The 23,722-nt window shown below is 41.4% G+C and overlaps 1 protein-coding gene across 1 annotated transcript in view; it reads right to left on the bottom strand.

The window, feature by feature from the left end:
• The window catches only part of fras1 (Fraser extracellular matrix complex subunit 1), a 562,738-nt gene that overhangs the window by 19,460 nt on the left and 519,556 nt on the right, over positions 1 to 23,722 (bottom strand). Inside the window, exons 64-71 of the mRNA XM_078543632.1 lie at positions 19,219 to 19,451; positions 14,757 to 14,917; positions 10,951 to 11,165; positions 9,060 to 9,210; positions 8,854 to 8,961; positions 6,857 to 7,016; positions 2,302 to 2,418; positions 186 to 352 (exon numbers count right to left, since the gene is read on the bottom strand). Of these exons, the coding sequence (XP_078399758.1) occupies positions 186 to 352; positions 2,302 to 2,418; positions 6,857 to 7,016; positions 8,854 to 8,961; positions 9,060 to 9,210; positions 10,951 to 11,165; positions 14,757 to 14,917; positions 19,219 to 19,451 (1,312 nt within the window). The remainder of the gene's footprint in view (positions 1 to 185; positions 353 to 2,301; positions 2,419 to 6,856; positions 7,017 to 8,853; positions 8,962 to 9,059; positions 9,211 to 10,950; positions 11,166 to 14,756; positions 14,918 to 19,218; positions 19,452 to 23,722) is intronic.

Genomic DNA, 23,722 nt, shown 5'->3' with positions numbered 1-23,722 from the left:
TGCCAAAAAGTCTAGCGTGAATGATACTAGGTGCATTTTTTTAAACAACAAATGCTGTTTGTGGAACAAGCAACTAGTGCTTCAACCAGGGCCGCCTAAACAATTGGAAATGAGAGATTTGTAATAATTGAACCTATTATAAAAAGGTTAGGCTGTATTTCATAATGAGTTTAAAAAGCGTATACCCATAGAGAAGGCTCCTTTATAATCCATTTCAGCCAGGGACATCTCTGTTTCAGACGGATCCATCATAAAAACCTTCTCATTATTACAAAGATGAAACTCTGTATTGAGAGAATAGACAACTGGAACTGGGCGATTTGTCTGTTGAAAGGCAATAGGGACGAGGAACCTAGTCAGGAAAAAAAACACAAAGTCAATGTACTTATACTATCTCAGAAGACAGTTACTTAACAGTTATATTAAATGTTCTCTGCTATAAATGTAAGCAGCAACCACAGTTACAAAGACAAATTTCTTAAGAACTGGAAATCATATTGCAATTATTTCTTGATAAATCTACTTTATCTCTCATTTTTCACAATGGTTATTACACTGGCATTGAACACATACTGCTATATTAATGAAATAATGCTTTGAAATAATGACTTAAGAACAATTAAGGGTCAATTTAAATTCCAGGTGGGAATTGGAAGCGCAGGACCTAAAGGCGTGATCTGCCCATTCCCCCAGAGGGTGAGCTCCAGGAGATTTGCCCAACCCTGGCTCTGTTCAATGCCAATGGGGGTGATGTCAACTCTGCATTCCAAGAAGCATTGAGAAATACACATATGGCGCAGGATTTTCTGCTCGGTGTGCGGGCACATGTCTGACACGCCTGAGTGCGAAACAGTACGCGATGACATCGGGCGAGCATCCCGACATCATTGAGCACTTGTGTGATATTTCAGTTGGTGGGCGTGTGCGAGTGTCGGCAGCATGCCTGCCGACAATTAAGAGGCCTAGTAAGGCCATTAAAGTATTAATTAACTGCTATTTTTCACTGTCCGTCCAACATTACAGTTGGTGGGTGGACGAATTGGCGAGGTGGGCATTTGCTTTTTTGAGGAAACCTCATCCACAGGCGGGATGAGGTTTCTGACATTAATTTTTTTTAAAAATGTTTCAACATAATTTTTATTATGTTTCTGTTCATGTGAGTGAGTCCTACATGGGGACAATTTTTTCTGATTTTCAAAATCTTTATTTTTTAATTTAAAATTCTTCAGCTCCCTGCCTTCAGGGCACTTTCATTACGCTCTCCCCTGCACATGCACAGACTTTTGCGCTTGCCTGCCACCTGCCCACACCCTGGCAGCGCTAAGCTTCTCAGTGTACCTTTCACACTGGCTGGCCGTCAATTGGCCAGCCAGCGTGAAATCGTGGTCGGTGGCTGATCGCGGGCGGCAGGCCGTTTCCTAGCTGCTCCTGGGCACGCTTGCCCGACGACCCAAAAATCCTGCCCATGGAAAACCCAAATCTGGGATGGAAACTACAAACTTTGCAGAAATATGGTGGAAACAGGTCCCATCCCAGAATTCATCCATAAAATTGCTGGTGGACTACTCCGAGCCCCTACCTCGCCAGAAAAGCTCATTAAATTCAGGACCAATAGGTATAAGACAGCAAACAATGTATGAATAATAACTTTGTCAAATAAAGCTAAATACTTCAATTTTTTCTGGCCATTTGATAAATACAATTTGCTTTGGTTATTTTTTTCGATTGCTGATAAATCCATGCTTTTTTGCACGTGAGCTAGCTTTGCAAAACTCAAATCTGGGATATTAAACTAAATAAGGCCCTACTTATTTATCTGGGACATAGAACTGGTAATGTTGCTGGATCAGGAGATATATCCTATTGCATGTATTTTGAGGGCCTTTCTTCAGGTAATACAAGTTACACAGGTAATTTCCTTTCCTGTAAAACATGGGACAGCATGATATTTGGCAGTGGTGACGACATACTTGTCTCTTGCAGTCTTAAATCCTGTAATTTTAACTCTTTTCATTATCATTGGCATATTACAGATGGTTCAGTGATTACAAGGCTGGAAAAGGTAGTGTGAAGAAAGTTGTAAATTTAACTCCAGTTTTGCTTCTGCAACCTACTGAGCAATCTGAACCCCTCAGATAATTTTGAGCTTTTTATATCTCTAATGTTATGTGTGTTTAATGATAAAACAACACAAAGCAATTTCTCGTGACAGAAAAAAAAATGGAAAAAAAGCTGGATTTTAGATATTTTGTGCTGAAGTTGAAGAAATATTTGTGTAATGGAATTATAATACGTTCATACTTTTCAGGAGCATGTGCAGTACAGGCCAGTGGCTTATCTCCAGGGTCGATCCAAGGTTGTGTGGGTTGTACTGTGCAGGGGATCAGAAAGATTGTATATTCTCCTGAATAATCTTTTCTGTAGAAGAGAAAAGAACATCAGAAAGAAAATCATCCTGCAAATTCTTTAAAAAGCTGCTGGTATATCATATATCCCAAAATCAGCTGATTCAAGTCTACAGATATCCCACTATATCCTATTTAACCTAATACAATTAATAAAAATGCACTGAATTAACATTTGCTTGATGAAACCTTCATTCTAACAGCTGTAACTATTTTCTTGGATTCAAAAGACTTTTTAAAATAGAATGTCACAAATGGTAGTTTGCTGAGAAATGTACTTACTCAGTTTCAAATTCTGACAGGCTAAAAAATCACACAGAAATAGTCAGTAATGACAAAGAACGGTGACAATTAAAGATATAAGAATTTTTAGCGATTCTATACAAGGCAGAAAAGTCCAACATGTTTGTCCCCCTTTGACAGATCTAAATCCCAAGTTGTTAGCTTTCTAAATGTGCTCAACAGAATTCAAGGTTATCCACATTCTAGACTTAACAATACAATCCTACAGATTGGAGGGTAGCTAATGTAACCCCACTATTTAAAAAGGGAGGCAGAGAGAAAACTGGGAATTATAGACCAGTCAGCCTGACGTCGGTAGTGGGGAAAATTCTAGAGTCCATTATAAAAGATTTAATAGCTGAGCATGTGGAAAGAAGTGGCAGAATCGGACAGAGTCAGCATGGATTTACGAAAGGGAAATCATGCTTGACAAATCTATTGGAATTTTTCGAGGATGTAACTAGTAGAGTTGATGGGGGGAGCCAGTGAACGTGGTTTATTTGGACTTTCAGAAGGCTTTCGACAAAGTCCCACATAAGAGATTGGTGTGTAAAATTAAAGCGCATGGGATTGGGGGTAGTGTATTGAGATGGATAGAAAACTGGTTGGCAGACAGGAAACAAAGAATAGGAATAAACGGGTCTTTTTCCGAATGGCAGGCAGTGACTAGTGGGGTACTGCAGGGATCGGTGCTGGGACCCCAGTTATTCACAATATATATTAATGATTTAGATGAGGGAGTCAAATGTAATATCTCCAAATTTGCAGATGACACAAAGCTGGGTGGGAGGGTGAGCTGTGAGGAGGATGCAGAGATGCTTCAGTGTGATTTGGACAAGCTGAGTGAGTGGGCAAATGCATGGCAGATGCAGTATAATGTGGATAAATGTGAGATTATCCATTTTGGTAGCAAAAACAGGAAGGCAGATTATTATCTGAATGGCTATAAATTGAGAGAGGGGAATGTGCGACGAGATCTGGAAGTCCTTGCATGCCAGTCGCTGAAGGCAAGCATGCAGGTGCAGCAGGCGGTAAAGAAGGCAAACGGTATGTTGGCCTTCATAGCCAGAGGATTCGAGTACAGGAACAGGGATGTCTTGCTGCAATTGTACAGGGCCTTGGTGAGACCACACCTGGAATATTGTGTGCAGTTTTGGTCTTCTTATCTGAGGAAAGATGTACTTGCTATAGAGGGAGTGCAGTGAATGTTTACCCGACTGATTCCTGGGATGTCAGGACTGACATATGAGGAGAGATTGAGTCGATTAGGATTGTATTCGCAGGAGTTCAGAAGAATGAGGGAGGATCTCATAGAAACTTATAAAATTCTGACAGGACTAGACAGGATAGATGCAGGAAGGATGTTCCCGATGCTGGGGGAGTCTAGAACCAGGGGTCACAGTCTGAGGATATGGGGTAGACCATTTAGGACTGAGATGCGGAGAAATTTCTTCACTCAGAGAGTGGTGAGCCTGTGGAATTCGTTACCACAGAAAGTAGTTGAGACCAAAACATTGTATGTTTTCAAGAAGGAGTTAGATATTGGTCTTGGGGCGAAAGGGATCAAAAGGTATGGGGAGAAAGTGGGAGCAGGCTATTGAGTTAGATGATCAGCCATGATCATAATGAATGGTGGAGCAGGCTCGAAGGGCCGAATGGCCTACTCCTGCTCCCTGTTTCTATGTTAAAACAGACTCATTTTTTGGATATTAATTCGGAATCTTAACCATATAAGATCTTGTTGCTTGCAAGAGGAAAATGTTCCTGCTAGTCTTAGGTTCATGGAGGTGCTAGCCTTGCTGTTTTGTTTTAACCTAAATCGTATGAGTTGCCCAGTTCTTATTATCTACTATACTACCCAGTTTTTACCACCCACTATAGTTTCCCTACATAATCCCAGTCACTGCACTTCAAAAGTTACTCATTGCTTGGGGCATTTTGAGACCTTCCAATGTGACACAGCATTAATGTCTAAAAATTACTCGTGTTGATATTATCAGAAGAATGTTGCATTTGTATAACATTGCTTTTTCCCCAATTTAACAAAGAATTACAAACACATTACACATTCGTCCACCAATACAGCTGACAGAAATTTCTAGGTTTATATGAACGTAAATATTCCTATCCCACTAATTTCACAGATTGCCTTATCTGAAATGGTCTCAATTCTTTCAAAATCAGAATCCATCAATGAATCTGCCAAATCCTGCATTAAAACTACATCCACCATGAACAAGGAAACATTTTGTAGCTAATCACATTGTCTCCTTTTACACTTGCCACCTCATGTTGGGAGGCTACTGCTTAATTGAAGAATATCAGTGCCTATTGTAACGCATGATAAACATGTTCTGATTTTGACAAATGGATTAATTACTCTCTGGGATGTGTCTCAAAATGGGACTCCTGTGCTTCCCCGCCCCCTAGCATGACAGAATTTAATTTTCAAAGTAAATAGATAAACCTTAGGAACACATCAAACAAAAGGGAATTTTATTTTATATATAAAATCTCAATAGTTTAAATCAGATCTTTCGTTGAATATTTAATCCACATGCTGCTGTTTGGTGGAGATTCCGGCCTTTATGAAGGCTGCCTTACACAATAACTGGGATAACATTGGGGTTGCATTCCCACAGGGATTCTATGGATCATCCACCATAAGTTTGAGGGAAAATCCATGGAAACTCTGGAGAAACACTGTAAACAGTCTTTATGCTTTCCCCCCCCAGATTTCTGCAGATCTTCTCCCCAAGGTACAATGAATGATTGAGGGACCCTACTGGAAATTAGCACTGGTTGTCTCTCCTCCACACAATGCATTCTGGGTAGACAGTGTTCTCTGTGGCTATGCAAACATTTTTTAAAAAGAGAATTTAGGCCCATAAGCAAATCAGATATTTATTTTTTGTATGAATCAAAGCTCAATGAAAGGTTTTACATACAGGTACAGAATGCTGCATTACAGTTACTGAAATTGATGTAAGTAAAAGTTTTTAAAAATTGGCACTGTCATCCTTCCCAGAACAAACAGTATGAACATGCAAAGCATAGACCATAAGACCATAAGACATAGGAGCAGAAATTAGGCCATTCGGCCCATCGAGTCTGCTCCGTCATTCAATCATGGCTGAAAAGTTTCTCAACCCCATTCTCCCGCCTTCGCCCAGTAACCTTTGATCCCCTTACCAATCAAGAACCTATCTATCTCGGTCTTAAATACACTCAATGACCTGGCCTCCACAGCCTTCTGTGGCAATCAATTCCATAGATTCACCACTCTCTGGCTAAAGAAGTTTCTCCTCATCTCTGTTCTAAAAGGTCTTCCCTTTACTCTGAGGCTGTGCCCTCGGGTCCTAGTCTCTCCTACTAATGGAAACATCTTCCCCCCGTCCACTCTATCCAGGCTTTTCAGTATTCTCTAAGTTTCAATCAAATCCCCCCTTATCCTTCTAATCTCCATCGAGTATAGACCCAGAGTCCTTAAACGTTCCTCATATGTTAAGCTTTCATTCCTGGGATCGTTCTCGTGAACCTCCTCTGGACCCTCTCCAGGTCCAGAACATCCTTCCTGAGGTACGGGGCCCAAAATTGCTCACAATATTCTAAATGTAGTCTGACCAGAGCCTTATAAAGCCTCAGCAGCACATCCCTGCTTTTATATTCTAGTCCTCTCGAAATAAATACCAACATTGCATTTGCCTTCCTAACTACCGACTCAACCTGCAAGTTAACCTTAAGAGAATCCTGGACTAGGACTCTCAAGTCCCTCTGCACTCCAGATTTCTGAATTCTCTCCCCATTAGAAATTAGTCTATGCCTCTATTATTCCTACCAAAGTACATGACTTCACATTTCCCCACGTTGTATACCATCTGCCACTTCTTTGCCCATTCTCCTAACCTGTCCAAATCCTTCTGCAGCCTCCCCGCCTCCTCAATACTACCTGTCCCTCCACCTATCTTTGTATCATCTGCATCTCACTACCACAGTGAAAAGGTTAGATTAGCATCTAGGTTTTTTTCAAAGTGTGGCAGCAGGCAGTTCAGAATAAAACAGCAGTCTGTATTCATATCTAAAACACTAACATGTTTAAAATATACTTTTACATTGTAGCGTTCCTTAAAAAGCACTAGGTCAGCAAGGAAGATAGCTTTTTACTTTACCTGTTGTAGGAACTAGTTGCACGCCAAAGCTGATATGGGGAATCAAACGTCTGAGCACTCCAGAGCAACTGCAGGTCAAATTCAATGCCCCCTAAATGATCAGGAGCTACAATTTGAGACTTCTGCCCTGGCAGTGTATGGTGATCCATCACAAAGTGACCTGGAGAGGGACACATGTACAAGGTTCAGGCTTCTTCTCTCTCTGCTCAGAACAGCAGTTTGGTGCCATGATTGGATACACTTTCTTTTGTTCTCTATCATTAGTAACTTACATGCGCAATACTAACGCGGTCAGTGGATAGTGATACAGAATCATCTGATATTTGCTAACTCAACACAATCTGGAGTATATTTTCAACTTTAACTTCACACTACCTCCTTTATCATTCAAATCCTGTTCTACCTATTGTAATCTTTCCAATTTTTTGAAAGTGCAACAACAATCAACTTGCCTTTCTCCATTTGGCTGCCTATTTTCCACTTTGGAGGCGGGAGGAACTTATTTTTTAAGAAGAGAGTTCATTGATTATAATCAGCCTTGGGGCCAGCTTTGAAGCCTAGATGAAAAGCCTAGATTCAGAATACTGACACGGTTTCATGCCAATTTTTGCTCTATCCAAATTAGGAAATGCTGTGGGTGCTATGCTCAGAGTACTTTAACAAACCTTGAAAGTAAAATGTGATACAAAGGAAATATTTACTGAAAACAATCAATGCCTACTTTACTGTGTTATACATAACACAGAAGGGTGAACTTTCTTCATGATAGGGTTGCTACCCGAGCTGGTTGAAGCAAAGCATCTGCCCGTTGGTCTGAACCTGCTGTGACTCAGTCCTATTTTTCTGCACCTGGGTCAATTGAGTATTTCAGTGTTAATGTCAGTCTTCAGTCAGAGTCCACCTCTATGGGAGTGGATATGCTGTGCTTCTTTAGTGGCGCACTCACTGCAGCAGTTTCAATGAGCCAGTCAGCAAGGTTTCTCAACAGCAAAGACAAATGCATGGGTAGGATTCTTGGGAAGTTTCTGTTCTGTGGAGGGCTGGGAGGCAGTAGTACACCAAATTGTGGGAAGAAACAAATGCATGGTAACACCATGCATGCTTGCATCCCACTGGAGAAGTAGTTGTTTATTGGAGGCAGAGGAGCATTTAAGCAGAGAAAAATCCATATGCCATGCCTACTTGCCAATGATTTAGATGTGGTTGGCTAGGCAGGTGGAAGATACTGTGGTCCACCCGAAATGAGCAGAAGAAAATTGTGACCATTTTTGAGGGCAGTTAGTGGAAACCTTTCCTGCCTAGGACCTCCCCAAACCTGATGGCTTTCCTGAAGAAACACCACCCAGAACCTCATACCAAAGGACAAAATTTTTTCTTGACAAATTTGCAGTATCAACCCATCATTAGACCTATAGTATAACTATAATTACACAGCAATACCATGGCTGAACTGGCAGAGCAGTTGATGCAAAATGAATCAATGACTAAATAAAACCAACTGAAGAGATAAAAATAGTTACAAATGATTAAAAACAGATGTCAAGGTTGAAGTTAAAAAAAGACCCAAATCTATTGCTCTTATAGTTTAGGAAAATTCAGAAATTCTGCTTGTCTCGGAGCAGGATTCTGGTGTAGTAATTTTTTGTGCTGTAAATTTTCTGTGGTGGAGACAGAGACACTGGATTTGGTTATGGAATATGGATTTGGAATAGCACTGCTGAAATTTGTGTTCTAATCTCTCGTTAGATTATTCCTAAGTATCCATTATTTCTTTCTATTACTACATCAAAACGTAATGTTACATTTTTGGATTCAATAGTAACACAGACTTTACCAACAAACTGTTGAATATGAATTATGTTATTCTTCTAAAAGTGATTTATAGAAAACATGATTTTCTCTTGTAAAATATAAACTATAACTAACAGTTAATCCTTCAGTAAACCCTGGCTTTTCCCCTTTGTCAACATCCTTCAATCCATAAAGAAATTACTTGCCTCTAAATTTTGCATGGGTCTTGAATTCAATGACAAGGCGACCATCATCCCTTATATAAATCCGTATTATCTGAAGTCGTGCTGACAGTACACTGTCAGTTTGTATGCCTGTATTAAGAAGATCAAGTGAAAAACTTTACATTAGATAAATTTTTAAAATGTAAAATAGGAAAAGAAAACAATTTCTTTTCAACCATCTTTTTTACCTGTTCTCCATAGAACTGTGTCGTAAAAGAATGAGAACTCCATCTCAGTGTGATGCTCGAGTGAAGCCCAGCCTCTTGGTGCGGTTACGTAAATGTAAGAGACATACAATGGCACTGACACTGTCAGGAATGACTGGGCGGAATCTCGTACCTGCCAATTATAAGAACATAAGGAAATGTAACACAGGAGAAAACCTTTGGGCCCATTAAATCCTTTGTCACACAGACTATTAACATAATCCACTTCACTATGAACCCATCACAATCCACTGACCCTCCAAGAAATTGTTCTTCAAAGTCTCTCTCTGCTCTCACTCCCAAGATCATAGGCATTGTTATGCATATACTGTGGACTCAGACTAAGGCACACATCACCACACTAAATCTAAACCTGAATTGATAAGACACTGTAATTAAACTAAATAGATACTCTAATTAATAATGGCCTTAAGTGAGAAGATAGTCCAAACATAACAAGCAATATTTCAACTTTGTTTGGAATAGTCTCTTTTTCACAGAGTTCAACCACAATGTAAGTTTGCCTCATTTGTTAGGATTCCCATTCTGAGTTAGAAGACTGTGTGAGTGATTATGACTTTGGGGGCTGAATTTTCCCTCCATCGGGGGGGGGAAGTTGATGGACGGGCACTCTTCCAATTGGCGGAGGCGGGGCGCCATTTTAACTTAATTGGCCCGCCCAGCGTGACGTCCGCAGGGAAGCACTATGCGCTCCCTGTGAGGGCGGTGGGGGAATGCCTAAAATCGAGAGTGTGCTCTTTCGCGCATGCGCACGAAAGAGCGCACTCATCTCCCTGAGGCTAAGTGCTGCTTCAGGGGTTCATGTGACAATGTCACATGAGTTGGGACATGTTTGTAATTTCCAAAAAAACTTTATTAAAATTTTTAAAACCCTACATGAAACCTCATCCCGCCCGTGGATGAGGTTTCATGCTTTTTCTAGTTCGCGCCGGGGCTCCTGGCCTGCCCGCCAACTTTAAGGTTGGACGGGCAGGTCCACTAATTACCTTAATTGCTCTGTCAATGGCCTCAATTGGCCATTGACAGGTCGGCGGGCACGCAGCTGATTTTGCTGCGCTCCTGCCTTCCTGAAAATTTAAATGGGACGCGGTGATGTCGGGAGTTCCGCCCGACATCACCGTGCGTCATTTTACGTGTCGGCGAGCGGGCCACGCCCCCACTCACCGATGATAAAATCCAGCCCTGGGTGGCAGTGTAAAATGAGTGATATCAGCTCAGTCACCTACTGAAGCCAATGGAAACAAATATTGCGAGAAGTGTGTAATGGGTGACCCACTATACACCATCGTCCAAGGTCAAAGTTACTCAGTGTGAGTTCAAATCTTACTTCAGGTCTTGAGCACACTACTTAGATTAACATTTCAGCGTAGTACCAAGGGCATGCTGCATTGTTGAGGTGCCACCTTCCACATAAGATATTCAACTAAGGTTCCATCTATCTGTTATGTAGATGTGAACAATCTAGGCCAATATTCTTTCCTCAACCTCAACTATAACCATCAAAATCAGACATACTATTCATTTGATTTGCTGTTTGTGAGGCCTCCATATTAAGCTTCATGGCAGCATGTCAAAAGTAATTAACTGACCATAAAGCAATTCAAGAATGTCATGAGATGTTATTTAAAACTCTTTTAATAATTAAGAATCTGAATAATATAAACTTCTTCTCTCGTTAAAATAATGGAAAATACCAAAACAGAGCTTTTCTTTTTTGCTGTGATAGCAGTCTTTCATTTAATTGACAGAGATGCAAAGTAAAGTTGCTTATAATTTGGACCATTGTCAGTCAAGTAATTGTAGGCCATGTTCAAATAAGAATGAGCAACCAGATTTTTCTGGATCTAATCACCTGGAAGTCAGCTGTCACTGAGCCACCGCAGACATCAATGAGTTCTGTCATATCGTAGTAAGCATCAAATGTCCAGATACAGCTCTTCAGGTTGAGGTGCTTATACAGCTGGATGGTCTTGGGTTCTCTTACATTTGGGTCAAACTGGAATGGCCGATCATACCCAGGGCCAAGAGTGATGCTATCATAGTTGACATCATCCAGAAATCCAGAATCTGCAAACACATCTTTTCTTAATGCTTTGGCTATTATAACCTGCTAAGCTGATAACAGATATATTCCATCTCTGTATTAACACAGCAGGAATATTTGCTTTAAATGAATAAACAGAAAGCTTAAAATACAGACATAGTGTTGCTTTTTATTCTCTGACTTCTAAGGTGCAATTAATTTTAGAATTAGAATGATTTTGATGTGACAATCAATGTACAAATTATGGATAAAATTCAAAGGATACTAAATCAAGTAAATCAATAGCACAGATAAGGTAAAATGTTTGATATTGTTCTAAAATTGCACTTCACCCATTTCACAGAATTCCTATATTTTATATAAAAATTTATTTGTTTGAAACAAAATGTTATGGGCCTATTAAGGCCTTTGAGGAATTAAAGTAGTTAAGAATGCTGCTCGTCCAACCTTAAGGTTGGCGGGCAGGCGAAAAGCCCAAGCGGCCTTCGCGTTTTTCAGGAAACCTCATCCACGGGCGGGATGAGGTTTCCTGAAGCTTTTATAAGGTAAATAAATAAATTTTCCCACCTTTAGAAACATGTCCCAACTCATGTGACACAGTCACACGGGGGAACATGTTTGAATAAATTTTTAAACCGAATCTTTAATTATTTTCATATCCATTCATTCTCCCTGAGGCAGCTCCGTGCCTCAGGGAGGAGACCGTTGCGCTCTTTCGCGCACATGCGTTCCATGTTCTGCACATGGAACCGGTTATGGTAGTAGTACTTTGGAGTCAATAACAAGGGGATATATTTTTACAAAGACAGATGAGTTCTGCGCCTTAGCTAAAATGGTAGCGGAAACCCGAATCTTTCTCGCCCCTGTGCCCGGGCTGGAAGGGGGGTGGTGGATTGTGGGGTGGGGTGGGGGGAGGCAGGGAGTAGGGATATGGGGGCAGGACATATTTCACACATCTGTGGTACATAGAGGCAGCAGCACGTTTAAAAGTGCAGCTGCCTTCAATCAGAAGCAATTTTCTTCACTCAGGTCTCTGAAACACAACTCATGGGCTTTGTGAATCTGAGAAAGGCCTAAACATAACAAGAGTTCTTTGGAGAGGTCAGGTACCCTTTTGTGATTAAGAGCAGACATGAATGTGTATAAAAAGTGACTAAGGTCCATGGAACCATTAAGCTGTCAATCACTTAAATCCCCTACCCCTAGGAGTGCAGGGGGCAGGGGGGCATTGGTGGAGGCTAAAGTCCACAGTTTGATTGGCAGCTCCAAGTTATTATAAACTTTGATGTGGATCTATGAATAAAAATGTTTGTTTTTATAACAAATTAAGTACTTGAAGGGGTTTAAATGTATAGAATCGGCTTTTAACAATGAGAGTGTTTTTTAATAATATAGGCCTGAATCTTCTGGTCAGCGTGTGGGGGCGGGCTCCACACACTTATGCGTAAAATGACGCGTGGTGATATCAGGCGTGCGTCCCGACGTCACCTTGCGTCATTCCCATTGTCAGTTCAGCAGGCGCGCACCAGAGTCGGCTGCGATTCAGCCTAAGATGAAGATTCATCTGCTCGCTATTTAAACATAAACATATAGTTTATGGTTTCTTCCCTCAAGTTTAATTATTCAATTTCTTCAGCAGAATGTCAGAACTTTATTTAGGAAATAAAATTCTGCACTTTTTTAAAGTTTGTTTTTACAGAAATTTTTGGAAAAAGGTAAAACATAAAAATGAAGGACAGAAGATAAACAAAGACAGTTAGTTATATACAGTAGTCTGATCATGACCTGAAAACACTTTGAACATGCAGTTCCTCCTGTGAATAAAAATTCTAGGGAAAAAAATTGGCATGAGGATTCCTGCTTTGTCAAAATTACGAACAGAAAGAATTCTGCCCTTTCGAATTGATGGGTGGACATGTAAAGGTTTGCTTGCTTTTCAGTTGCCTATGAAAACGCAACACACTAAGACCTGAATTTCTGCTCTTCATCTGTGCGAAAATGCTGGCAGAGACCCGAATCCAGAAATCCCTCCCACAAACCTGGCATCCACCATTTTTGCGGGAGTGGTGGGGGTTATGGGGGCGGGTCGTAAATTGCATAGGTGTTGTTTCTGGAGGCAAATGCCTATATAAATCAGTAACGGCCTCCATTCATATGTAATTTTGATGAGATAAGTGCCTGAAATGTCTACAGATTAGACCTGGTAGGAGCAGGTCTGAACCTTGTGGATTTGATAGAATAACCAAGGTGCCCTTTTGGAGAGGTAAGGTACCCTTTTGGTCATGGTCCTAGGAGACCTTTGCGAAAGGTCAGGTGCCCTTTGGTGGAGGTAAGGTACACTTTGGGGTAGGACAGGTGTCTTTTGGGATTAATAAAAGTAGTCTACTTTTAATGTGCATAAAAAGTGCATAAACTCATTGGAACTGTCAAGCTGTCAAAGAACTGTCAAAGCTGTTAAAGAACTGTCAAAGCTGTTAAAGAACTATCAAGCTTTCAAAGCTCATTGGAATTGTCAAAGCTGATTGGAACTGTCAAAGCTGTCAAGGGATTTTAACTCTGCTGGACTTTGAATTTTTAAAAAATGTGTTGGTATTAGCTGGCTATTTCACTCTGTCTGTTGCCATAAGCCTAATTGTCATTGTAGGATTTGTGTGGCATGACTGATTTTACAACCTAACATCACAGCAGGGTGCCTGTTAAGTGAGCAGTTTGGTTGACAGATTCAAGTGGTTATAGAATGGAGATATTTGTTTTCATAAGAGATTAAGTACTGAAGTGAAATGTTTGTTTTCATAAGAGATTAGCTGAAGAAATTTTAGTGTTGCAATTTATTTGAAACAATGTTGTTTTTAAATAGTGATGCCATAAATAGACACCACTTTATGTCAGCATGTCTCTTGAGGGTTGTCCAAGGTGGATGCTAGGTGAACTTGCATGGAAATAAGGGAAAGGGTGGCAGGTTGGTACTAAGTTGGCTTTTGGGCTATGAAGGACCATGAGGATAAGTGGGGGGTATGGGTTGGCATTAGGGGTGTAGGGGCCATGGGGGAGTGGTTAGAGGGGCCTAGGATGGCATAGGGGCATCAGCAGCCATGGGGGTGGGTAATGGGACATAGCATGGCACAGGGAGTATGAGGGTCCATGGGGGTGAGTGGGGGAGCATAAGGTGGCATGGGTTAGCATAGATGGGACATGGGGAGTGTCGGGGGGGAGGGGGTTTGAGGGCTGTATGGATGTTTTTGTTTTATTGTTTTTTTCCAATCTTTCACACAGTGCCGGTGCACTGAGGCAGACCTTCTGCCCAGCCAATCTCAGCACCCAGCAGTCTCTGCACTCGTCCAGGGGAAATGGACCCAACCTCTAATCCAGCCCACGCCCCCGGAATAAAAATCACAACTTTCGTGCCTCTTTCTCCTGGGTTGGGAGCAGGGAGCCGGAAAATGCCCTGTCTCTGCACTCTGGACCTGGGAGCAAAAATCCGTGCCTAAGTTTTGAACATGATAAAACCTCAACTTTATATGTTGTAGTTTTTGTCTTTAAATTATATTAATAAAAAGATGGAAGAAACTTCACTGATGACAGTTTATGTAGCATGAATTCACACACGGTTCTACCTGTGATACTCCTCAGGTCCTTGACTGTAACCAGGTTGGAACAGATGTGCTGGTGCCGGTAGATGGATTCTGACAGGAGAAAATGCAGGTTATGCAGCGGCATGGTGGATACTAGAGGCAGCATCCCATCCTGGTGAGGGATCTGCACAGAAATGTGGATTCTGAACAAAATAAATGGAAAAGAAACCTATAAACATGCAAATTCCATTGTTTATTATCTGAATGACAAAAAAAACATTTCACAGTATTAAAAAGCATTTTATTTAATGAAGGCAATTGGGTGGTACTCCATTGTGACTGCTAATCTTGGTACCACATAAATACCGTTGCTTGATTGCTCTTTCTTTCCTCATATTCTTCAATCTGAAGATGTTTCCTGCAGAGTAGTCCTTTGCACTTCAGCTACACTGTTCCTTTAATAACAACTGTACTGGATCTCATATAGCTTTGCCCACGGAAAGACAAGACAAAGCAAACTTCCCTAAGAGACCATTAGTGATGTTGTAGGTACAGATACAAGGATCTTCAGCTTCTGGAGTTTTTGAAGCTCTTAACGGTTGTAGAAGCGTGCAACTAGGGGTGTGACTACATCACGGAATGGTGGTGCCCAATTAAGGAGTGCATGATATATTATCTGTTGACTTCAAACACAAAAGATAAAGGGCAGGATATAATGCCCCCTCCGCCATGGTGAGTTTGGTGCTGGAAGGGGTATGTAATCAGGTGGTGGGTGGGGTTACCACCGCCTTCCCGCCTTCACCCCAATTAGGCCTGTGGACAGCTGTCCTGCCCCACTGCCAATTGAAGCTCTTAAGTGGGCAATTAATGCCCACTTAAGGGCCTCATCCCGCCACTGCATTGGGCGAGGTCTCATCATGTGGAGAATACGACAAGCAAATCTATGGAGCGTTGCCTGTGGGCTTCAAGGGTATGTCCCTCATTCAAAGGCAATCAGTGCCTGATCAAGAGAACCAGCATTGGAAGGGGAGTCACCTGCTGAGAGCCACCCCTGCTCTTGCTGCTGACCCCCCTCCCCACCTGTCACCCACAACCCACCATCACTCACCCTCCTTTTTATTCATTTACGGGATGGGGTGTTGTTGGCTAGGTCAGCATTTATTGCCTGTCTCTAATTGCCCTTGAGAATGTGGTGGTGAGCTGCCTTCTTCAACTGCTGCAGTCCATGTGCTGCCGGTACACCCAGAGTGCTGTTAGGGAAGGAGTTCCAGCAACAGTGAAGGAACGGCGATATATTTCCAAGTCAGGATGGTGAGTGACTTGGAGGGGAACCTTCAGGTGGTGGTGTTCCCATGTGTCTATTGCCCTTGTTCTTCTAGATGGTAGCAGTCGTGGGTTTGGAAGGTGCTGCCTGGGAACTTTGATGGGTTTCTGCAGTGCAATTTGCAGATGGTACACACTGCTGCCACTGTGCGTCGGTAGTGAAGGGAGTGAATGTTTGTGGATGGGATACCAATCAAGCGGGCTGCTTTGTCCTGGACAGTGTCAAACTTTTTGAATGCTGTTGGAGCTACACTCATCCAGGCAAGTGGAGAGTATTCCATTACATTCCTGACTTGTGCCTTGTAGATGGTGGACAGGCTCCTGCTTTCTCCCACTCTCCCCCGCTGGCCTCCTCCACTGACCTCCCAACCTTTCCCGCTAGCCCCCTGCTTTCTCCCACTCTCCCCCGCTGGCCTCCTCCATAGAATGCCTGATTAGCCAATCAGAACATTCTGGCAGAGTGGCTAATCAGGGCACTGAAAGGCAAACCATGTGTAAGTAAATGGAACATGAGGAGTGGGGAAAAGGGGAGAGTCCTCAGTGGAGCTGAAAACCTGGGTATTTGAGCAATTTGGAGTAAGCCGTTGGGACACCAGAGCGCTTAGAGAAAAACCCGGACCGTCCCAGTGAAACCTGGAGGTCTAGTCACCCTAATATTGTTACAATTACAATACATCTCTACTCAGGTTGCTAATCTGCAATATGATGCACTTCCTTTAGCTCTTTTTAGGGTTAGATACATTTCTGAAACCTCTACATCAGCCAAACAGTATGTGAATTTTTTCAGAAAACACTCATTTATACCCAGATATCTGCAACAGTAGGGTTCCTTTCCCTTCTTACAAAAATGTGATGTGACCATCATAACAAAATATTCTGTTCCAGGAGTGAAATCATTTGTTTCATTACATGGTAACCTTTTCACTCTAATTAACATTAAAGTTGAGAAACAGTCACAGTAATTAAAAGCAAAGGACAGTGGGTGATCTAATTAATGAATGATTTCGCTGCAAGGAGCTATGTTGCCCTTGAAGTACTGAAGGACAGATGCACAGGCACCGTTGCTTAACTATGTGTAAGGTTTGCAACTATTATAGTCTACCATCTTCCTCATATGAGGAGGTTTAAAATCTACTAATTATAATAAACAAACTAGACTAATTGAATCACGTCTCTACATTTTAGATGATGCCCTGGATCCAAACTTCTCCCCTTTTCTTGTTGACTGTCATCTTCTTAGCCTGGCAACCCACATTTCACCATACTATCCACACTTGCTTTGTACTAGTGCCCTTAACTTGTATCCTTACTCCTCTAGTACCTTCCTTTCCTTTGGTCACCTAACACTCTACCACCCTCACGCTTTTTCTTCTTCTCAGCTATCATCATTCCAAGTGGCCTGGTGACTTAGCTACAATTACCCTTCACCTCAGTCAATAAATCCACATCCTTGGGTGATTTTAGTTTTCACTGAAAATCATCTAACCCACTCAATTTTAATTTCTGACCTTGCTGAAACCCATGCTCCAATAAACTCCCCATTCACAGCAGTGTGCTGGTCTTGCCACGTCCAAAGTTTCTATCTTTGACCAGTTAACCATTTCACTAAGCAATGACATTGTTCTTCATAAATGCCCCCGTGGGAAATGTTAGCTCCAGCCCGCTTTCCAACACTTTCTCTCCTCTAGCTATCCAACTGCCTCGGCACAGCTGTTGCATTTGCCCTGTCCAAAAGCAGCCCTGCTTCTGCCTTCATGACCTTCTTCTCCATCCTTAACTGTCTTCTACCCCCCCACATTTCTGGTACAATTTCCACTTCTCTTCCCTTAATTCCTAGCGCACCTGGTAGTCAGCTCTGAATTTGGATCAATCGCATAAAGCAATACTGCATTTCACGTTTCAGGTCCAAATCACTCCAATACTACAAGATTCTCCTGGGGATTAAGGATAATCTCAGGCTCCTCTTTTTGACTATAAATTACGTCCTCCAGCTGCCTTCCTCTGTCCCCTTCAAATTTTCCTCCAACATCAAAGATTGAAAGCTTATGCATTTCTTTATCTTAAAGACTGAAACTAAATACATTGCCAGTGTACAAGACTCTGTGCCAGGAACATGAATCTGTAAAATATATATTTAGTAATCAAGCTCATAATGAGAACAAGACATGAATTAATGAACAATGTAAAATTATTAAAACTTACATTTTAACTGATTTGTATACAGGTTGATTCTTTGATCTGATGCTTCTAATGAGGGGCTGCTCTCAAAGGAAGTGCATCTTGAGATATCACAGGCTCAATCCCAATGAAAGGATAATCAAGATGCACACCCTGCAAACGCTACTTCCAAATGGGAGTGCTATGAAATTGGGTCACCCTTATAGCATAATAACCAGGCCACTAGACCTCTCAGTCTAGTCCATATAAAACGATACAATAGAAGATCCACTTGTATTAAATAAAACAAAAAAATGTACTGACGTGGGTTACAGCCAATAACACCATCTCCTGGAGTAAGATAATGGTTTCAAACTTCACTGTCATGGATGCACTGACTACATTGCAGCTTTGTAACATAGTCCTGATATTCACTAAATAACACAAAACGGTATTACTGGAAATTCCCAATAAGGGGTATTTCCACAATTTATCATTGTTTTTCCCTTTCCTAATTTTCTACTGTTTTTTTCTCTTCTCACTCTGCCAGCTCATGCTGAGTTTTGGTTCCACGGGCAGGATAGAAGACCTCTGGAATTATCATTCTTCCTTAGACAATGACCCTAAAGGGATCACTGCTGAGGCTTTCCCAGACCAGGGACTAGAGTCTCACTGTATCATCCTACTGCTGCTGCAGCTGAGATCAGCTGTTGCAGCAAAGACCAGATATAGAAGTTGAAACATTCTTGATCTGTAAGGCTGAGTATCACATTATAAAGAGGGTGGAATCACAGAGCATTTGCAACAGCTTTCAGGTAAATGATTAGATGGTGAAACTAAAATTTACTGCAGCACAGAAGTATTCAGTTAAAACAGAAAATACAGCTAACAATATTGGATAATATTCTATGAATGAATGTTATCACAATACTTATGTGTTCACATTAATATGGCCTTTGATGATTATATCAATGTGTTATGAATACTCTGACATCATAATAATGATCTATTTTCTTTACAGTACCTGTTGGGATGCTCCTTGTGCTTGACATCCAAGTACTTCAGAGTTGCAATGAAGGATTGGGCCTGGAATCCCCTTGCTGTCCCTGCCACTACAGGTGTATGACATATAGAACTATCTGTTCCTATGGTGACAATATTGCTCCTCAGCGGTGTCCCAACATGGCCAGACTTGTCAACTGCTTTAGCAACACAACGGACATGGAATCGACGACTGAAGTAGATACTATCTAAGACCTAGGCAAGGGGACAAGATTATAGGAAGAGACATTAGTTTTCTGGAAAGGTACTTAAATATTTTTAGTAACAACATCAAATACATTTTGATACAATGGGAAAACCCTATTACATTTCGTTCAAAACAAGATGTCACAAATGAAATCATATGCGACTGTGACCAAGGTAATCTATCTCTCCTCATCCTTTCAACCTATGACACTGCTGACCACACCATTCTCCTCTAACACCACTCCACTGTCATCCAGCTGGGTGGTTTCATTCTCATCTACCTAATCACAGTTAGAGAATCACCTGTAATGGCTTCTGCTCCCACTCCTTCAATGTTACCTGTGTTGCCTCTCAAAGATCTATGCTTGATCCACACTAGTTGTCATCTACCTGCTACCCCTCAGTGATATCATCTGAAAACATAATGTTAGTTTCTACATGTACGCTGACACTCACCATCACCTATCTCAATCCCCCACACCCCCAACTGCATGAATTGTCAGAATGCTTATTCAACATCCAATACTGGATGAGAAATTCCCTTCAATTAAATATTGGGAAGCCATTTTCTTCGGTCCCCACCACAAACTCTGCTCCTTTGCCACCCACTCCACCCTTCTTCCTTGCAACTGTCCAAGGCTAAGCCAGACTGTTTGGAATATGGTGGCTTTTTTTGACCCCGAGATGAGCTTTCAACCACATATCTGCATTGTCACTAAAAACACCTATTTCCACCTCCGTAAAATCGCCTGACACTGCCACCTCAGCTCATTTGCTACAGAAACTCACATTCCTGCCTTTGTTACTATACTGACTATTCCAATGCATTGCAGGCCGACCTCCCACATTCGACACTTCATAAACATGAGGTCATCCAAGTCTCTGCTGTCTGTGTCCTAACCTGCCCTAAATTCCATTCACACATCACCCCTGTATTCACTGACCTACACTGGCTCCTGGTTAAGCAATGCCAGGGTTTTAAAATTCTCACTTTTGTTTTCAAATCCCTCCTTGCTCCTGCATATCTCTGTAATCTTCTCTAGACTCACAATACTGAGATATCAGGGCTCCCCTAATTGTAGCCTCTTGAATATCCTCTAATTTCTACACTGCTGGTGGCCACAACTTCAGTTGTTTCGGCTCTAAGCTCTGGAATTCCCTCCCTAAACCTCTCCACATCTCTTTCCTCCTTTAAGATGCTCCTTAAAACCTACCTCTTTTGCTAAGCCTTTGACATCTGCCTTAATATATCCTTATGTGGCTTGATGTCATATCTTGTTATCCAATGCTCCTGTGGAGTACCTTGGCACACTTTATTACCTTAAATGTGCTATATAAATACAAGCTATTGTTATAACAAGTCTCTTGAATTTGTTTCATCTCACAAAATTCAAGGAAATAAAATTCTAGAACTTCTTCCCCTCCCTTCCCTAGTCCCAGAGAAATCGGTAAAGCTCCATGGTACCAGTCAAGTTTTAGTCTGCATCGTTCAGCCTGAGTACATTCTATAGATGATGCCAAAAGGCCTGGAGCTAGAGTTGTTCAAACAGTATTTGATCATCCATGCCTATACAGTACTTTTAGACTTCAATCCTTTTGATAATCAGACATCCGTTCAACTATTTTTAAGTTTTAATTAGCATTGCATTAATTATCTTTGATGAAAGGCTATTCTACCTATCCACTAGATTGAGGGAAGCATTCTTCTAATGTCTGGTTTTGCTTGAAGCTTGCTAATTTTACAATCATTTCCTTTAATCTGTGACTGGAGTTTAAAGTTAAATAACTTTCTTATAACCACAATATCTGTGGCTTTTAGTGCTTTGTTTCCTTTTATAATTGCTCCCCCTATGTTGGCAGCCTCTCTGTATCCTATTCAGCCCCAGTCCAAAAAGCAAATAAGAGATGTTCCCCCAATTTACATCAAAGCCACTTCATAGCACTAAATTGTATTGATTTTTTTGTACTCAGTTGTTGGTGTCAATTTGGGAATTGAACTCTCAACTGCTCTATGGTTGGGTATAGTACAGGAAAGCTCTCTCTAGCCCTGATCAAAACATGTGCCTTCATCCCAAATTCAGAAGAGAACAGCCTCAACTGCATCAGTGTGAACTTTGGTGCCAGCTGTTATTGCAGCTGCACCATGGGCTATTAATCATTTAAAATAAACTTGAGAAGGGACATGATTTACACCATTAAAATACTAAAAGAATGGCAACCTTGTACAGAGGGCTAGAGCACTGCTTTTTCACCTTTATTACCTGCATTCTAATCCAATTGATACTGACAACGAAAAATAATCCTTTCCCAGCTGGTTGTTTGAGACCTGAGTGAAATCAGTGTAACATCTAACTCAACGACCTGAATCTTCTGGCCGATGCGTAAAACGACGCGCGGCGATGTCGGCCGTGCGTCCCGATGTCACCGCGCCTCATTTTGATCCTCAGTTCGGCTGTCAAATGCCTATTGAAGCCATTAATTAACTAATTAAACTGATTCTCAGGGCTGCCCATCCAATCTTAAGGCCTTCGCATTTATCATGAAACCTCATCCAGGGGCGGCGTGAGGTTTCATGAAGTGTTTATTAATTAAATAAAATTTTTTATTAAAATTCATTCACATAAGTGGACATGTCTGAATAATTTTTTCTATTTTTTTTTTAAGTTTTCATAAAGAAAATAATCTCCCTGGGGCAGCTCTGTGCCTCAAGGAGATTTCACATGAGCGAAAGAGCGCAGGCCCCGACTCTCCTTCCTCCACCCGCCTGCACAGGGAGTGCTGAGCGCTTCCGGGTGCGCGGCATGCTGAGCAGGCCTTAATTGGCCCGCCCACGTAAAATGGCAGCGCGCAGCTGATTGCGGACGGCAATCGCGGGCCCCGCTCCCGCCCAGCCCGTCCAATGGGGAGAAAACTCTCCCCCGTGGAGTGCGATTCCATAACATAAAACTGCTCAAATTAACCACATTTAACTTTACAAGCTCACTCAGTAAGACCACGTAGACAGTTGCTGTTGGCAGCAAAAAATAAATTGACACTGGTGTGACAGGAATGGATCTTCTGAATTTGGGAATTATGATAGTTGTGCATTTAATACTTATTCATCAATCAGGAGATATTCAAAACAGTCAGTATTGATAGCTGGTGCTGTTCATGATGGTATGTATTAAAGTGCTCTCTATATTTTTGAGGTCCATAAAAATGAAATAAAAATGTGAATACATTTGTAAGTAATTATTTTAAACATCCACTTATGCAAACATCATGCAGTGCGGGTAACACAGCCTGACCCAAATTTACTCTGTTTCCCTGACCTATATGTTCCTTAGTAGATTCTACATTATTTTTTTAAAAGGTGCCCCATACTTGTTATTGCTGTGTATTTGTTTCTTGCTACCCAACAAATATAAATTAATTTCAATGATGTGTCAATGTGAATCAGTATTTACATGCTGAAACAAGCTGTGGATTGTAGTATACTTTCAAACAAGCTGCTATGTTTGCACTCTGCTTAATGTTGACAGTGAAAGTGCAGAATTTTCAGTTTTCTTCAGAATAATTTTTGGCTACACATGAATTCTGTCCTTTCTATGACCATAAAATACCCATTTCCATTGTTCTCCTCAATGTAATATACTGTGAGAAAAGGCAGAGGGATCAGTGTTAGGAGTAGATGAAGAGTGTATCAAGATTAATATTTCCCCTGCATTGTATTCAGCATTAATGTCAATACATTCTCCCATCATAGTGAAATATTGATGGAGAGTGAAGCAATGCTGTCTTTCTGTCTGGGTGAAATTCCCCATTCAGTGGAAAAATGGGAGAATGGCTGTTCCTCAGAAATAATGATCTGTCAATGAAACTGCATTTTCCAACATCGCATGCCTTTAAGTTGCACAATCCTGGAATCTAATTAGCATGTCAGTATTTGCAAAGAAACAGTCAATCTCACATTTGTTGTTGGAATCGGAGCTCTACCATCTGGTTTAAACAGGTGATATTGCTTATTTTTAAAAACAGTTATTCAGCAGAGTCACCCACTGACAAAACAAGTTAAAACATGGTAAGTTTCTGTTTTGAACGCATTTGGGAAATTGCAGCCAAAATGCACTTGAAGTTGCGCTGTTTAGGCTGCGGTTCAGGGCCTGAATCTTCTGGTTGGCGTGCGGGGGCGGGCCCTGCTCGCTGACACTTAAAATGACGCGTGGTGATGTCGGCCATGCGTCTCGACGTCATTGTGCGTCATTCCAATCTTCAGTTTGGTGGGCACACACAGGAGTCGG

Source organism: Cetorhinus maximus, chromosome 1 (genome assembly GCF_964194155.1).
Source record: "Cetorhinus maximus chromosome 1, sCetMax3.hap1.1, whole genome shotgun sequence".
Classification (NCBI taxonomy): domain Eukaryota; kingdom Metazoa; phylum Chordata; class Chondrichthyes; order Lamniformes; family Cetorhinidae; genus Cetorhinus; species Cetorhinus maximus.
Note: the sequence above shows the minus strand (reverse complement) of the source record. Positions and strands in the feature narration are given on the sequence as shown.